Source organism: Psammomys obesus, unplaced genomic scaffold (genome assembly GCF_907164565.1).
Source record: "Psammomys obesus unplaced genomic scaffold, mPsaObe1.curated_primary_1811, whole genome shotgun sequence".
In the NCBI taxonomy this organism is placed as follows: Eukaryota; Metazoa; Chordata; class Mammalia; order Rodentia; family Muridae; genus Psammomys; species Psammomys obesus.
Genome location: NW_026596064.1, coordinates 11409319 through 11427714, shown reverse-complemented (window position 1 = coordinate 11427714; position 18396 = coordinate 11409319). Strand labels below are relative to the sequence as shown.

Genomic DNA, 18396 nt, shown 5'->3' with positions numbered 1-18396 from the left:
TGTGTGTGTGTGTGTGTGTGTGTGTGTGTGTGTGTGTGTGTGTGTGTGTGTGTTGGGTACTGAACCTAGAGCCTTGTGCATCTAGGCAAAAGCTCTACTACTGAGCTACATCTTCAGCCTTTTTTTACCTTTGTGCTTTTGCATAATAATAGAGACGTTTCATAGTAAATAATAACAATGAATGAACAAGAATAATTCTTATGTGCATGAATGACAATCATAAATCCAGTATTGAAATTACAAAGAAACTCATGAAACAAAACTTTGTAAATTTTCTTGAAAAACATATCTATGTCCTTTTGTGATTAGAAGTTCAGAGAAATGCCTAGGAACGGTACACATCAAACCCAGGATATACACGGCATACAGGCCAGAGGGTCCTTTTACAGAGAGTAGAGGCGCCTTTAAGTCTGACATGGTTCATTGTTTGGTTTGAGTTTTGCTTTTCATGAGACAGTTTCTCTGAAGCCCAAACTAGCATTGAGCCAGCATCACCCTCCTGCCTTCAGCTCCCAAGCAGAGCTGCATAGACATGTACACCCTACCTTACTTTTGGTTTTGGGGAATGGGTGGGTTCTTTGTTTAGCTTTTGTTTGTTTGTTGGTTTGGCTTGGTGGTGTGTGTGTGTGTGTGTGTGTGTGTGTGTGTGTGTGTGTGTTTGTAGGGTCTTCGTTTACATAGTCCTACAGACACCACCACTGCCCTGCCACTTGTTTCTTAATCATAGAAGTAGATTTATGAGTGTGTGCTCTTCTTTTTTTTCCTTATATTATTATAGGCCTGAAATATTTAATATGTAAGTTTTGGCTATAAAGATTGCATCTTCGTTTTCCTTCTTTTTTGTTTTAGAAGTCTTGAGTCTTAAGTTGTTAAATCTTTTTCAGTTGTTCAGAGTATTTGAATTGTGTAAATGATGTAACTTAAGAACTTAAATTTCATTCGTTTTTTTTTTTCCTACAGGGCTTCTGGAACAGTTTTTACTGCAACTGATGTGGCTTTGGGGCAAGAGGTAGCTACTGTTCAAGTCTGCATGTTAGCTCTTTGTGTAGGGAGAAGGGATAATGAATGGAACTGTGTTATGTGCACATGGGATATGCATGCTTACATGTGCTCATGAATATGCAATAACCAGAGGCTGTCTTCACCAAATAAATGAGGCTGGCCAACCAAGAAACCAGTGGGTCTGCCTGTGTGAACTTCCCAGCACTGCATTTTAAGTACAGGCCGCTACCAGAGGGTTTGGGATGGGAAGAGTGTCTCCCTAGTCTTAGGTGCATTGTAAGGATTGATCTGTTGAGTCAACAACAGTTACCATGTTAGGGTACAAAAATGAATATGTTTAGTATCATGGATAAGGGAATATTTTTAAATATTTATCAGTTTAGAATTTCAAGAATTAATTTCTTTTGTAGATCGACCTTAGGTTGGTTAGTAAATGTCTAGAAATATCTAGGGTCAGTGAGATGGCTCAGTAGGAAAAGGCACTCACCAACCTGAGTTCATTCCCTCTGTCTCAGCATGTGCAACCATGGCACATGCACACCCACGCATGTAAGACAGACAAAATGTCATTTAAAAATGTTTTAACTACCAATTCAAACATAATTTAGAATCTGTATCACAAAACCCTGTGCATAGGCTGTACACATGTAAAAACATGTATAGGTAAGTTACATTCTCAGTGTGTGGGGTATACATATTAAAATTGGCTTAACTAATTAGTGCTTATAACTTTGTAAGAGAATTAGGAATGCTGTTTTGATAGTTCATATTTGTTTCTATTACAGGTTGCTATCAAGCAGATTAATTTACAGAAACAACCAAAGAAGGAATTAATCATTAATGAAATTCTGGTGATGAAAGAGTTAAAGAATCCCAACATAGTTAACTTCTTGGACAGGTAAATATAAATATTTTCTTTAAATGGAGATCAACTCAGGAGTGATGAATCATAACTGTCTTCTCAGCATTGGAAGGCTGAGACAGGAAGATCACTTTAGATTAAAATGTCAATGCTGAAACGTAAGCCAAAAGGATGAGGGGGAAGAAGTGAAAACAGCACACTGCAGTGTAGGTCCTTTTCTGCAAGGATCTCACCTGCGAATGTTTACACGTTTCCATCTCAGGTTGCTATTCAAGATTCTGAGCTTAGATATTATGTTAAACAACAAATAAAAAGCAGAATATAAAATTGTATAGATTGCAGTTGACTTTGTTGTTTGGAGACAGGGTTTCTCTGTGTGGCCCTGGTTGTCCTAGACTCCCTTTATAGACCAGGCTGGCCTCAAATCACAGAGGTCCACCTGCCTCTGCCTCCCCAAGTGCTACAGACATGGGCCACCACACCTGGCCCCTTTCCCCTTTCAAGATTTTTTTTTTTTTAACTTCTGTGTATGTGTGTGCCTGCTTGGCATGACAATGCCTGTAGAGGCCAGAAGAGTGTCAGAATGCTAGAACTGGAGTTACAAGTGTTTTTGAGCCTCCCAGTGTGGGTGCTGGGAACCAAACTCAGATCCTCTGGAAAGGCAGTAAATTCCCTAAACACTGAACTATGTCTCCAGCCACCCATTTTCTTGCCTTTTTAAAATATAATTTTCAGCCTGGCATGGTCTCAAAAAACCAATAAAAAAAGAAAGAAAAAGAGAAAAGAAAAACCCAAAAATTATATAATTTCACAGGGAAAGAGCTACTTTTATAGAGTACCTGGGTTCAATTCTGAGCACCCACGGGGCTGCTCACAACTCTGTCCCTAGTCCTTGAGGACGCAGTACCCTCTGCTTTCCTCTAGGGGTATACATTGGTGCGCAGACATATGTACAGGCAAAACACCCATACACAGAAGTTAATTTAAGTAAAGTATGTTTCACATCAGCACAGCATGAAGTTTAGACGGAACCTAGACTTGGGGTCGTTGTTTGCTTAGCTTTAGATGTTGCTCTTGTCAGTTTCTGTCTGTGTGACACCTTGCATGCGTTCCTTAACCTTTCCAAGCCTCCCACTTTGTTTGCCTCCCCACCCCCCGTCTCACACACACACACACACACACACACACACACACACACACACACTCACACACACTCACACACACACACTTCTTTTTTGTTTTGTTTTATTTTTGGAGGCAGAGTTTTTAGACTTGAAATTTCTTACCTCAGTGGCTACCATGCCTAGCTTGCCCCAGTGAAATAATTCCTACGTTGAATCTTTTTTTTTTTAATCATTTATTTATTTATTTGTTTATTTGGGTATTTATTTAGGTATTTTATGTGTATAAATGCTCTGTCTTCACATTCATTTGTACATCAGAAGAGGACATCAGATCCTCTTATAGATGATTGTGAGCTACCATGTGGTTGCTGGGAATTGAACTGAGGTTCTCTGGAAGAGCAGACAGTGCTCTGAAGTCTTCTCTCCAGCCCCTATATTGAATCATTCTAATTGCAATAACTTATGTATATACTCAAACAATGTGGGCAAACTATAACTTTAAAATGAAAAAAAAATTTTTTTTTTCTGGCTTGGTTTTGTTTTGTTTCAGACAGTGTCTTGCTCTTGCCTGCTGGCCTGGAGTTCACATTGATCTTCATATCTGCTTCCTGAGTGCTGGCATTGTCCTCACCCAGCTGAGGACATCTACTTTCTTGTTTGTTTTGTTTTTTTCCCACCAGGGCCTCACCATATAGCTCTGCGTGTTCAGGTGTTCACTGTGTAGGCCCAGCTGGCCTCAGACTCAGAGATCTGCCTCTGCTGAGGCAGCGCCAGGGTTAAAGGTGTGCACTGCCACTCCCGGTTCAGGACATCCTCAAACTGTGGGCTCTTTGTTTGTGTTGTCATTGTGCGGGGCATTTTAATTCCTCACTGCAGGGAGCCATGCTCTTAGAGAAATTAGAAGCCATGTGTATTTTGATGTTCTTTTTCAGTTACTTGGTAGGAGATGAGTTGTTTGTGGTCATGGAGTACCTTGCTGGGGGGTCACTCACTGATGTTGTAACAGAAACGTGCATGGATGAAGCACAGATTGCAGCTGTCTGCAGAGAGGTGAGTCCGCCTGCCATTTGGTCGCTGAGGCAATGTGTGCTTTAGCAAAGGTGAAAAATACGTTTTTTTATGTCAGAGAATTGCTCTCTATATACTTCTTGTATGCTTTTTTTTTTTTTTTAAGTTTTTCCTCTTATCATTTCAACAGATAAGAGCTTCAGTCCTGCTGGGCATGGAGGTGCATAGGGGGCTTTTTATAAATTTGAGGCTATCCAGGACTTCATAGTGAGACACTGCCTCCAGTGAAAACAAAAAAAGAACTTTAGTTTCCTTCCTGTGGAAGATAATTTGGGAACAAGACATGGTCCTATGAGGTATAGAAGTCACAGGCAGACTTTAGCAGCGAGAAAGGTTTATATCATCCACATAGAACACTTTCCAAAGTAAAATGTGATAGCATTAAAAATGTATAATTCAGTAGTGGAAACTGAAATCAATGTGATGAACGAAAGGTATTTGCTTCAGTATCTGCATTGCCCTTGGCTTTAATAAAGACCACCGAAGTAAAGAAACTAGTGATTTTCTTAGATTTTTAATTTTTTTATTATACTTTTACTTGTATATGTACACATATATGTGGTCATATACACACTGTGACGCATATATGGAAGTCACAGGACAACATGTGGAAGTCTGAATTCAAATGTCTAGGCATGGCAGTAGGAAGCCCATTCTGCTGACCTCACTGGCCTGCACTTCATATTTACAAATAAATGTCTGGATTAGGGGCTGGAGAGATGGCTCAGAGGTTAAGAGCACTGGATGTTGTTCCAAAGTTCCTGAGTTCGATTCTCAGCAACCACATGGTGGCGCACGACCATCTATAAGAAGATCTGTTGCATAAAGAGATCTTGTGTATACATAATAAATAAATCTTTTTTTAAAAAAATGTCTGGACTAGTGATTGCTTAAGCCAGTTGAATTTTGCTAGTATGCTAAATGTAGACCAAAAAACAAGTAAGTGCTCCTTTTCTCTATCTTTTCCACAGCTAAAACTTGGCTTAGTAACTTGCTTATTGCTATAGAAACTGGTTCTGCTTTGTTCTATTATAGAAGTCATTGTTTCAAAGAACATACTTGAAAAAGGTCATAGGACCGCAGTTGATCTTAGAAACTAAGAAGTGCTGAGTTCACAGGGCTAGATGTGCTTTCTGTGATTTGGCTTTAGCTCTTAGCAAGTCTACAGTAATGCAAATGTGAGGTCTTTCCTCTTCAGCTTTTATTAAAAATGTGTAAAACATGAATCTTAGAAACTATTGACTGCTGCGTTAAGATAGGGCCTCATGTAGTCCAGGCTGGCCTCAAAGGGAGGACCATCTTGTTGTGATCCTCCTACCTCTACCTCCTGAGTGCTGGGATTGCAGGCATGCACCACTATGCCTAGTGTTACGCAGGACTTCCTCTATTATCCCAGGCCAGCACTCCTTGAACTAAGCTCTTTAATAGTTCCAAATAGCAGACATCCCCTTAAGAGCGTGTTTATCTTAGTCACTTAAAAGCTGGATAAAAAGTAAGAATTTGTTTAGTTGCTATTTTGTTTTGTTTTTCAGAAGTTCTCAATTGATCTAACAGTTGGTTCTTAGAAGTTCTGTAATCTATTCACTTTTTTTTTTTTTTAATATGCCAGCATTTTAGAACTGTTACAAATTTTAAATTTGTGTAAGTATTTTCCTACACTTTATCTTTCCCAAGAACCTGATTGGGTATACTGAGATAGACCTATTTTCCCCCTTAAATGAATAGTTGAATATTTGGAATAAGATTTTTTTTAGTTATAAATGATGTACAGATTTTGTTCCACTCTGATGGCAATAATTTTAAAAAATACAACTAACCTTTCTCAGGTTTACAATTTACAGTCTCCGCTTGTATTTCAGGGCACTGAACCAAACAAAGTTTTGGTTTGTTGAGATTTTAGTATAATTTTGTGTTGATGGGTGTTTTATTAGCATGTATGTTTGTGTACTGTGTGCATGTAGTATCTTAAGAGGCCAGAGAAGGACATTGGATCCCCTTGGACTGGAGTTACAGTTGGAGCCACTGTGAACACAGGTCCTCTGTATTTAAAGAAGGGAGAAACTTAGTCTTTTTTACTCAAGGCATGAGGGGGAAGTTACTTTTTTTTGTTTTTTTTGTTTGTTTGTTTGTTTTTGGTTTGTTTTTTTCTTTTCTTCAAGTCAGGCTTTCTTTGTAGCCTTGGCTGACCTGGACTGCCTTTGTAGACCAGGCTGGCCTTTAACTCACATGGATTCGCCTGCCTCTGCCTCCTTGAGTGCTGGGATTTGCTGCCTTGCCTCTCTTCAGGCGTGCACCACCACACTCAGTTGGAAGTTACTCTTTTATACTGAGGGTTCTGTATTTAGTTTTTGTTTTTGTTCATGCTTGCTGGTACTGTGCCACTGAGCCCTCCACCAGCCCTAGTGAGAATAATTAGAAATTCATTCTTTGTGTTTGTGTGCCAAGGTCTCACTATGTAGCTCTGGCTGGCCTCATAAAAAATGCTCCTTCCTCTTGCCTCCTGAGTGCTGGACTCAAAGGTGTGTGGTGCTGCAGGGCTCCATATATATTTAACAAAACAAAACAGTGTTGCTTTGGGCAACTTGGGCTTTCCTGGAGCTCTCCATTATCCTTCCTCAGCCTCCCAGTGCTGAGATCACAGGCATGTTGCATCATGCCCAGCCAGAGTTGTTTGTTTTTCTTGACTTTGCAAATGAGAAGATATTTTTACTCTACAAATGGTAAATCTTTGAGGGTCTACCAGACAGCACTACTCCGGCCGTTGCAGCTGTGTGACCTCTTAGACTTGGGGCTGCTTCATTGATAGGTGTGTTCTCTGTTCAGTGTTTACAGGCGTTGGAGTTTTTACATGCCAATCAAGTGATCCACAGAGACATCAAAAGTGACAACGTGCTTTTGGGAATGGAAGGCTCGGTTAAACTTAGTGAGTAGTAGTGAAATGATGTTTTATTAATAAAGCTAATTGGCTGTGTGAAGGGTGGGTCACTTGTTAAATGCGCATATGAACTGGGCAGCAAATCTGTTACTGCTTTATTTTGAGCTTGTATGTTTTTGCAGATGTACAATAAGGAAAATACTAATATCGGGAATTATTTTTGGAAATTAAAGTAAAAGTAATATGCAGAGGAGCAGTGTCTGAGCTACCTTGCTGCTGAGTCCATTTATAGGAGACTCATGACTGTGTGTCTAATTGTTTGGGGTATTTTTCTCAGCTGGCCCCTTCACCCTCTTAGAATTTTGTGGCGATGGTCTAATCAGAGGAAGACTGTAACCTCAGTGGTAACATGGAGGAAAATGTCCTTTTTCTGAGATCTTATCTGTCAGACAGTTTTTTCCTCTGGAGCCATAATCACACAGTGCCAGCTATATCCTCTAGAGGACTCAGCAAGACTTATTTAAAACATTATCTTGAATCAAGAAACCAAAAGCTTTATTTAAATCAGATCTGCTAAAAGGGCCTGCTTCCCACCTCCACCCTCCTTGTTCAGCTGCATTTTCTAAAATGTTATTTGATAATCAAATGGTCAAGATGCTTACAATTCTTTTGATATGGGGCTTGCTGTGTAGCCTAGGCTGGCCCTGAATCTGCAGCAGTCCTGCCTTCTGTCTCTCAAGGTGCAGCTTGAGGGTTAAATCCACATTACCAAGCTGTGCATCCCGCTGAGTGCTTGAGACAGTATTGCGTTTTTCATCTGGCCTCAAGCTGTGTGTGTGTGTGTGTGTGTGTGTGTGTGTTCTTTTTCTCCTACACACATACTAAATAACTTTTAAAGATTACATAGGATGTTCCTGCCTTATAAACACTCTTTTTCACTATAAATACTGTTTTACCTAACAGTTACCTGTTTTACCTAACAGTTATCCTTTTAATAGTCTCATTTATAGAATTATGAATACATGTATAAAGCAAGTTCTAGAGCATTGTAAAAAAAAAACTGAACTATCTTAAATGTTGAGCAGAACATTGATATTTGATACTTTCAGTTTTAAGAATTCGACTGATAAATATACTGAAATGAAAAGATAAAAATTTTGCCGGGTTGGTGCCTATAATCCCAACACTCAAGAAGCTGAGGCAGGATTGCTGCTAATTTGAGGTCAGCTAATTTGAGGACTATAGTATGGGAGCCTATCTTCACAAACTAAAAGTAAAGTCAGTGTGGTGGCTTTTTGCTTTTAGTTCCAGTGAGTTTCAAGGCCAATCTCATCTATACAGTGAAACCCTATCTCCAAAAAAAGAAAGTAAAGTTTTTAAAAACAAGATACAACATAAAACAAACCAAGCAGTTTCTTGCTATTATTATAAATAGTAAATGTATAATTAAAGTCAAAGTGTTACAGGCTCCTTGCTAATAGGTTAAATGAGTCAGTAGATGTCAGACAGGTATGGTAGCACATACCTGTAATCCTAGCATTCAGAAGGTTGAGTTAGGAGGCTCAAGAGTTCCAGGTCATTCTTTTTTGGTTTTGTTTTGTTATTATTGTTGTTTTGTTTTTGTTTTGAGACAGTGTCTAACTCACTAGGTGGTTCTGACTCTCCTGGCATTCAATATGTAAACCAGTCTAGTCTAAAATTCACAAAGATTCATCTGTCTCTGCCTCCTTATCAGTTGCTGGGATTAAAGGCATGTGCCTCCATGCCTGGCCTTCAAGGTCATTCTTGACTACATCTTGTGTTCAAAGCCAACCCTTTCTGAATAAAATCTAAACAATAAAATAAGGGGATAAATGGGCTTAACAACAAGGAAAGAAAGTGTAAATTCCCATCCCAGCCAGTTTCCCATCAGGCACTACACTAAGCCCCATGTTCCTTGGATGTACATGAGGCAGCTGGAGCACCTTCCACATGCATTTGCAGTTAAGTGTGGTCTTTTCCAGGCCTTCTGCTAACTTGGATTCATAGTGATTTGAGATTTGGTTAAATTTAAATTCCTGCTGGCCAGGTGGTTAAGCTAGTAAAGGTGTTTGTTAGCAAGCCTGACAACTTGACTTGAGTTCCTATGACCCACACAGTGAGAGAAAATGAACTTTTGAAAATATTCCTCTAAACTCACACATGCACTCTACATACACAAAATACATGTTGAAAGAAAGTATTAAAGAATACCCACCAACCTAAAAAAGGAAGAGCGTAGTTTCCATGTTCTGAACTTTGCCAGATTTAATCACTTCACTTAGTTTTATTGTTCACCTTGGGTAATCTTTTTAGACCTCCTTTAATTTTAACTCTTTAGAATAGAATTAGTTATTCAGAAGAAAAAGACCTGATAATTATGTTGTTGTCAAAAGTAAATTGTGAAAATTATCTGTAAATCACATCCTCAACAAATGTTAACCTTACCCTGCTTTGCTGTATTTTGAAACGTCACAGAGCAGAGGGTGGGTGGTGGCAGTGCGTCATGTCTGCTGAAGTGAATGGTGGACGCATCCCTTGAAGCCGTTAACCCTGCTGCTCTGCTTTATCCTGTAGCTGACTTTGGCTTCTGTGCCCAGATTACCCCTGAACAGAGCAAACGCAGCACTATGGTTGGAACGCCGTATTGGATGGCACCAGAGGTGGTTACACGGAAAGCCTATGGCCCCAAAGTTGACATATGGTCTCTGGGCATCATGGCTATTGAGATGGTTGAAGGAGAACCTCCATACCTCAATGAAAATCCTTTACGGGTAAGACCAATACAGCACTAACTTTCCTGTAAGAAAATACTTTGCCTTCTTTAAAAAAAAAAAAAATGTTATGCCACTACAAATGTGTGACAGTCAGAGGACAACTTGTGGGGATGGTTTCTTCTGTTTGCTCTAGGTTTTTGCTCTAGGGTTCTAGGATTTAACTCAGGTTGTCAAGCTTGGCAGCAAGTGCCTTGTCTTCCTGGAGCCATCACTCGGGCCCAAGAAAAAATACTTTTGTTCAAAACACATTTTGCACTTTCTTATGTTAGCCATTATACAAGAATTTAGAATATGGTTGGTGAAATCTAATCTCTTGCTTTCTCTGTATCTAAATATTGCTTCTGAGTTACAGGGTAGATAGTTCAAAAGTTTTTAGATTTGGGGTAATGACTTATATAGTTTTGTATATTTAAATGTAATCACCTTTCTACAGAAGTACTCTAAATATGTGTAGGGTTTCTTTGGGTAGGGGGTTGAAAATTTTTTCCCTTTTTTGTTACAATACATATGGGTGCCTTATAGCTGAAGATGACCTTGAATTTCTGATTTTCCTACCTCTACCTCCCATGTGCTGGAAATGCAAATGTGTACCACTACCACCCAGTTCTATGTGGTGCTGACAACGAAACCCATGGCATCACACATACTAAACAAGCACTCTTATCAGTCGAGCCACTTCCATTAGGTGCCTTTTCCTACATATTTAGGTACCCTGTGGATAGCAAGAAGGCTATCACCAATGAACCTTGGCCCCATGTTCCAAGGATGAAGGAAAGGTTACGTCTTTGAGATAGGATGCCTAGATGGTAATGTTAAAGCATGTATTCACACAGAAGATATATTGAACTGAGTATTCCAGCAGCTGAGGGATGATATTCTACCACTCGCTTCTTCCTTAAAATTTCCCTTGCCAGGAGTAGTGACACACGCCTTTTAATCCTTAACAGCACTCAGGGAGGCAGAGGCAGTCAGGCCTTTGTGAGTTCAAGGCCAGCATGGTGTTCAAAGTGAGCCCAGGACAGCGAGGGTAACACAGAGAAACCTATCTCGAAAAAACAAAAGAAAATAAAAAGATTATTAATTTTCTTATAGTAGCTCAGGCCTATGATATAGCACCAAAAGGTTGAGGCAGGCGGATAACTACACATTTGAAGCCATGTTGTGAGCACCAGGCCAGCCAGAGCTAAAAAGCCAAGATTCGGTCTCAAGAGATAAGGAAGAGGGACTGGAAAGATGGCTCGGCAGTTAGAGCACTGGCTGCTCTTGCAGAGGACCTGGGTGGCAGCTCACGACCATTGTAACTCTTGTTCCAAGAGATCTAACATCCTTTTCTGGCCTTGGCAGGCACTACACATGAAACACCCAGACAAAACAGCCATACACGTGAAACAAAATAATTAAAAGTTTAAAGTGAGAGAGATGGGGTGAGAGAGGAGTTGGTTATTTTCTTGTGTGGACCTTTGCTGTGCTACAATCAATGAAAATGGTACTCTGTTCACTGATCTTAATGTCAGTCTAGTCATGAGAAAAGAAATTATGCCCTGGAAGAACAAAAAGGAGTCTGTTGATGGTAGCCCACACCTTTAATCCCAGCACTCAGAAGCAGAGGGAGGTGGATCTCTCTGAGTTCGAGGCCAGCCTGGTCTACAGAGTGAGTTCCTGGACAGCCCAGGCTACATAGAAAAACCCCTTTGTTGAACAACACCCCCCCTCCAAAAGAAAAGGAATAAATGGAGTAGGGAAATCTTTTGTGGTTGTTGGAAGCACTAAGCTTATATGAGGTAGTGAGTGGTATTTTTACCCTATTTGGGTTGTGGGTTTTTGGGGGGGGTTTGTTGTTTTGGGTGATGGTTTTTTGTTTTTTGGTTTTTTTGTGGTGGGGAATTCTTGGGGGGGGTTGCACTGTGAAGCTCATAGCCTAGAACTTGCTGTGCACAGACCAGGTTGTTCTTGTCCCTCTGCCTCTGGAATGCTGGGATTCCATACCCAGTTTAAGCAGATGTCTGTCTTAGTGGTTTTGCCTTTTCCATCACTGTACTTAACTACATAGACTTAGGGAACGAGTGATCAGAACTTTAACCACATTCAGCCAGGTGAATACTGTGAAGTAAAGTAGGTAAAGAAGTGACGTGAGCCTCTAGTGAAGCTCAGTTAAAAGGTGCTTTTCTAACAAGCACAAGTTGCGCCTGTACTCGTGCACATACCTGTACACACACATGCGCACACGCGCAGGGAATGATGGAAACTGGGAGGATCAGGGGATCTGGGACTCAGTGTTGCCACAGAATTGCTGGTGTTGAGGTACAAGTGGAAAAGATGAACTGTGGAGTTTATCAGTTACTGCAGTTACTAGTCCTGGTGAAGGGAGGGTGTGCTCATAAGCACACAGCCGAAGAAGCATCGTGGATCAAGAGGTCAAGAGGTCACAGAATGTGACATGTTTCTTTGTGGCTGCTGAAATGGCCACAGGTTAGGACAGAAATGACATTTGAGATCACAGTGAAAGACCTATAGTGATGGAGTGGGGCGACTCACCTAGACTCCCTTGGTATTGAATCACGGAAGATCCATGTGCTGTCAACAGCACGAGTCAGGAGGTAGGTGGTGAAGGTCTCAGAGAGCACTGAGGAGCCGAAAGCCCTTGGCCTCTCTAGTCCCTGAGTCCGTGGGAACAAAAAGGGCTGCCACTGAGAGCACAGGGTGACAGAGGCCAGAGTATGGAACTTGATGCACTATCATTTTGTGAGTGACCTTAATATTCCAAAATGTTCTATTTTTAGGCCTTATACCTGATAGCAACAAATGGAACTCCTGAACTCCAGAATCCAGAAAAACTTTCCCCAATATTTCGGGATTTCTTAAATCGGTGTTTGGAAATGGATGTGGAGAAAAGAGGTTCAGCCAAAGAACTGTTGCAGGTAAATGCAGTGAAGATAGCTTTGGGAAGATGTACTTCGTAGTGCTCATGGCTCCCTATCGCTTGCCAAGAGTCCAGCAGCTGCTGCGTTTCAGGCTTTTCTAAAGTCAGTTTAAAATTTTAACTCTGTGTGTATGTGTGTGCATACAGACATACATGGAGGGAACTTGAAAGAATTTGTTCTTTCCTTTCACAAAGTAGGTCTTAGGGATGGCATGCGGGTCATCAGACTTTTACAAGTGCCTTTACCTGCTGAGCCATCTCTTTGGCCCTTAAAAAAGAATTTTTAATTTCTTTTTCTTTTTCTTCTTCTTTTTTTTTTTTTAATCATAGTAGTAGGTTTCTGTAATCAACTCTTGGGACTGTTCAGTGCTATCCAGAAGATAAAAGAATGGTGTTGAGCCTCCTGCCTGTGCAATGCTAAGGACTAAACCCAGAGCTTTATGCATGTGAGGCAAGCACTCTGCCTTCTGCGCTATGGCTGTGGCCCCTTAAATCTGTAGAAGTTACGCAGCTAGGAAAACTTACTGGGGGTTGGTTAAATGGCTCTGTGTAAAAGTACTTGCCACCAAATTAAATGTGTAAGTTCCAGTCCCTAGAACACAGTCACACACACACAGTCACACATTAAATAAATCTTATTTAAGAGAATAAAAAGGAGCCAGGCATGATGGTGCACGCTTTTAATCCCAGCATTCAGGGAGGATCTCCGAGTTTTGAGATCCAAGTTTGAGGATACCCAGGGCCACATAAAGAAACACTGTTTCAAGACACTAAAAAGCAATGACCAGGATGGGGGGAGAAGGGGAGGAGCGAGTCAGGGAGTAACTTCTTAGATATTGGCAATAAGATTGCGGTGCGTTTGAGGCTACGTTGTGTAAGACTTTAGCTCTAAAAGCCAGAACCAGGGCTGGGGAGACGTCTCAGTTGATAAAGAGCTGGCGGGAAAGCTTGAGGACTTGAATTTGGATCCCCAGCAGCCACCTAAGTTAAATGTCATTATGTGTGTTTATAAACTCTAGTGCCGAGAAACTGATTGTTGACCAGCCTACCCAATCAGTTGACACCAGGTTCATTGAGAAACTATATAAGAAAATAAGGAGAGCTCCTGACATTGACTGGCCTCCACATGTACACACAAAAATGATCAAAGGTAGACAGAAACAAGCTCATATACCACAGACAAACTAGCTGTCCTTGCAGCTGCAGAAGTCATGTGCTGAGTGAGAATTTTAGGAATCAACGTAAATGTTGAGTTTATTAAGTGGTGATCCATAGGTAATTTGTGGGCTTTCGTGTCTAAATGAGTAAAACTTCTAAGCTTCCTTTCTCCCCTCCATTTGGCAGCATCCCTTCCTGAAACTGGCCAAACCATTATCTAGCTTGACGCCACTGATCCTGGCAGCTAAAGAAGCAATGAAGAGTAACCGCTAACATCATCACTGAGGCCTCATATTCTCTTACCTGCTTTCTAAAAGAAGTCTTTTAATACATGAAATTGTTACTCTGAGGGGTATAAAGAGACAGTCTGCATCACATGGAGAAAAACAAAAAGCAAACTACTATTTTCTAAAGATGACCAAGAGAAAATTGCAGTAAGAAAGTTGTGACTTTGAGATGAGCCCCTGCTTTTAGGGTCCAAAAAGAACCATGGACTGCATCCCTAGCCTTACATTTTCCAGCAGACAGCGTTTGACTTTTGCATACTGTTTTGATGACTCTTACTACAGTAGATCCTTGCTCGTTGTCTCCCTTGGAGTATTTTTCATACTTGAATGTCAAATTCGAGTTTTTCTGAGTATTTCATCTGCTGGTCTTATCTCTTTGTAGCCTTCCATTCCTCAGACCCATTTCTTTGTAACGTTCCCTTCTCTCAACCGTTCCCTTTGAGTTGTTTGAGTTTTTCTCGTGCCTAAATTCAAGATAAATGTGATAGAAATTATGTAGCTCTTTCTATTGGCAAAGAAGCTTGGCATGTTTTAACTTTTTATAGAAGTTAGGACAGCTGTTGTATTGTAGTATTTCAGTTCAGAGCTTAAAGTGAAAGGGGGAAAGTTTGTGATTTTTACCTTTTTTAACAAATGTGAAAGAGTCAACTTTTAGAAATTTCATGGTAGTGAGTTTGACATTTGTTACATGTATAGAAAGAGGACTAATAATCTATATTTATAACTAAATCATTGATAACAGAGAAAAAATCCCACTGACACACATGCTTACCCTTTTGTCTTTTCTGCCCATTTCTCCTCAGATTTGGCTTTAGGAACCAAAGTGATTTGTGCGTTGTTACTGTGGTGGCGCTCCCATCCCTGCTGTCCCTTGGAAATGAGCGTCTGTGTATGCTGTGGCTCTAGGTGTCGGTTTTTATTTGACGTACCCCTTATTTCACATACACCCCCTCCACCCTCTAGGGCAAGTAATAACCATGAATTTTCAGAATTTAAAAGCTAAGGACTTTTTTCTATTTAAAAGAAAAAAAATATTTGGGACTAGCAGAAACCAAGTGAGATTTGAACCTTGGTGAGTTCTAGGCTAGTTGTAATAATGAAATGTCAATAATTTAGAGGTGAAGCTTACGGCAGTAAACTCTAAAGATTCATCTGATCTACAGTGTTTCCAGCCCATTATCAATGTTTCACTGTGAGAAATGAAATAGCAAAGTACTTGATGGGTCATTTGAGGTGTTGGGTACTCTAGTTTTTGTTTTTTCAAATGAGTAGGGTATTCATTGTTTAAAAAAAACTGGAGAAAGAAAACTGCAACGTGTGCATTGATAGTAATACTTTTTATTTTAAAGATTTAATAAAAGGTCTGCGACCTGTAGCGTTAGCTGTTAGCTGCCCTCTCTCCCCTCCTGTCTTTGCTCTTCTCTGCTTCTCCTTGTTGCTTTGTTGTTTTGCCTGTGGAGGAGGTATTATTGTCTATTCTATGTTCCTGCAACCACAGAAAAGAAATCTCTGTGGTTGGTTCAGGTTTATCCCCACCATCCCCTTTCAACAAATTCGACACATGCTTGCCATTCTGCATAGTACAAATCATGAATGAATAAGTTTGCTCTCTGGGGTATTTGGGGAAAGGGGTGGGATTTTATTTCCTGTTGTTCCCATTAAGATATGGGGATTAGAAGAAATAGCTAGGTTTCGGTAACAGAAAGGTTTTCTGTGAATTCAACATACAGAGCACTTAATGGCCCGTTCTCCGTGGGGTTTCATTTTCCCCTAGACTGTATTTGTCCTCCTACAATTGTAACTAAATCACAGAAACAAACTGGTTTATTTCTGGTGGGAAGCTGAGCTGCCTCTTGAGTTCTGGATGTGAGCATTGTTTGTAAACATCTGCTGTCGACAAAGTAGAAAACCAGCTAGATGGTGGAACTGGTTGTCTCATGACTGCTCAAGAAGGCACTCCATCCTAAGTCATAGAGACCACATGGGACACATGCCAATCCCCACCTTACGCTGTGACTCCACAAGGGCTTTTTCCCTCAACAGAAGCAGTTTGGGGTTTGTCTCTACAATTTCTTGGATGGTTATTTGCATGTCCATTGCTGGCGACGGACTTTGTCATTCAAACCTGACTCCGAGGTTAAGGGAGCTGCACTGTTGTTTATTCTCTCCTGACCTGGATAAACTAACCTGTAATAGTTAATAGTAATGGTTAATTTTGAGATGTGTCGTTTTTAAACAAAATAATCTTTAAAGCAATATAGAATTGTGATTTATTAGTTAATTTTAAATTAAAATGTTGAGATCCTGTTGAAAGACAATTGTATGAAGTGAGATTCCTATTTTTTTAAATAATTGCCTTCTGTATTCCTTCTCTTTTGTCATCTCTTAGAGTAAGAATCCCCACTGGAGCCTCCATTAGTAGTCCTCCAGTGTCATTAGGAGCTGTTGCCTTATTGCTTATATTTATCACCTTTACAGGCTTGGTGGTGGCTCCAAAGGTATCTTCTCATGTTCTTCTGCTACGTTTACAGAGCACCTTCTGCCTAGAACAGTGAAAAGTAGCGTGACTGCAGCATACTACACCATGACTGGCACAGCTCTGCCTTCATGCGTTGAGTTCTTGGAACAAAGTAGGAATCGTGTATCACATAAAATATTAAGCTGCTTGAAATGTACCTAGTGACATGCTGTGCCTCCACAGGCAGCTTTAAGCTCCCTAGAAGTATTTCCTTATGGGCTCATGTGTATACACTGTGTTCTTGCCAGATGCTTTCAGACCTTATCAGACCGTGGTCAGAATTAAGAGGGCAGGCATTTAAACAGTCTGCACCTGGTTTTGAATATGAAAATGTTACCATCCTGAGCTCTGTAATCAGTAAATTGTCAAAATGTTACAGGGCCATGGAGAGCAGTGAGTGAGGGCATTTTCTGCTGAGCCTAGCCACAAGAGCCTGATCCCTAGGACCAACATGGTGGAAGGAGAAAACTGATTCCTGCAAGTTGTCTTCTGACCTCCATGTGCACTCCGGCATACACACACAGTCTCAGAATTGTTTTCTCTTTATTTTTTGAGACAGGGTCTCACTATATAGGCCTGGCTAGTTTAGAACTCATATAGATGAGGCTGGCCTGGAACTCACGGGGGGGGATCCCCCTGCCTCTGCCTCTCAAATATTAAAGGGATTAAAGGTGTGCACCACCATGTCCTGCATTTAAACTTTTTCTAAGGTAGTTTCAGACTGTGGTTAATGGGACTAGAGGTGTAGCTCAGTGGTGAATCACTTGCTTATTATGCCCAAATCCCCTAGCTTGATCCCTAACTCCGCTAAAGATAGGAAGGATCTAGCCACTATTTGAAAGTAATATACCATTTAAAAATACCAAATTTAAAAATACTGCTAAAATCTAGTTAAATATTTCTTTTTGGTTTTTCTAACAGGATTTCATAGCACCATACAAAGCAGATTGGTCTTTCTGTCAGTGCTGTTCCTATAATAGATATTTAAATGGTTTTTCTACAGCATGTATGTAGGACAATTTCTTACTTTTCCCCTCCTTTCAGTACGTTCATTGACCACTCTGGCAAAGTGGCTGTGTTAGATGATACTAGAGTGAGGGAGCAGGTTCAAGCACTGGCCTGGCCTTGAAAGAACTCAAGGCTTTCTTAGTCACTGCTCTATGCTACCCAAAGAGCAGAAGAAAATATGGTAACCTTGTCAAGTATGCTCATTCTGTGTCAAGAAAAACAAACAAAAATAAATAAATAAAGTGACTACTTTCCAACAAAATATTCTGAATTCCAACCAATTTGTTTTTCTTGTTTTGGTAGGTTAGACGTTGGGTAAAAGTAGCCTATTTCTGTTTGTTCTCAAATTTTATATTGCTTTCTATTTTTAATTTAATCCAACATAACTAACTGTACTTTGCTATTAACTACTGTATTTGATGACTGAATTGTTTTGTTCTTTCAGGGCTAGAAATAAACGTTAATGTCCATTTTCTTTTCTTAAATTTCCACTTTTTACCAGAATAGCATAAAAACATAAATATTGAAAAATCTTAACAGGTTTTCAGCCAGGTGGTGGTGGCGCACACCTTTAATTCCAGTGTTCTGGGAGGCAGAGACCAGCCTGATCTATAGGACAACCAAGGCTACACAGAGAAATCTGTCCTGGGGGGAAAAGAGGGGGGGGGGGGGAGGGGAGCTGGAGAAATGGCTCAACAGTTAAGAGCACTGGCTGCTCTTTCAGAGGACCTGAGTTCAATTCCCAGCAACTACATGGCAGCCCACAACTGTCTGTAACT

The 18396-nt window shown here is 40.4% G+C and overlaps 1 protein-coding gene across 1 annotated transcript in view; it reads left to right on the top strand.

Moving 5' to 3' along the window:
- The window catches only part of Pak2 (p21 (RAC1) activated kinase 2), a 66832-nt gene extending 48730 nt beyond the window's left edge, over positions 1-18102 (top strand). The window contains exons 9-15 of the mRNA XM_055625044.1: positions 961-1009; positions 1788-1900; positions 3921-4038; positions 6880-6979; positions 9527-9723; positions 12507-12644; positions 13991-18102. Coding sequence (XP_055481019.1) covers positions 961-1009; positions 1788-1900; positions 3921-4038; positions 6880-6979; positions 9527-9723; positions 12507-12644; positions 13991-14077 — 802 coding nt within the window. The 3' untranslated portion in view covers positions 14078-18102. The remainder of the gene's footprint in view (positions 1-960; positions 1010-1787; positions 1901-3920; positions 4039-6879; positions 6980-9526; positions 9724-12506; positions 12645-13990) is intronic.
- The last annotated feature ends 294 nt before the right edge of the window (positions 18103-18396 follow it).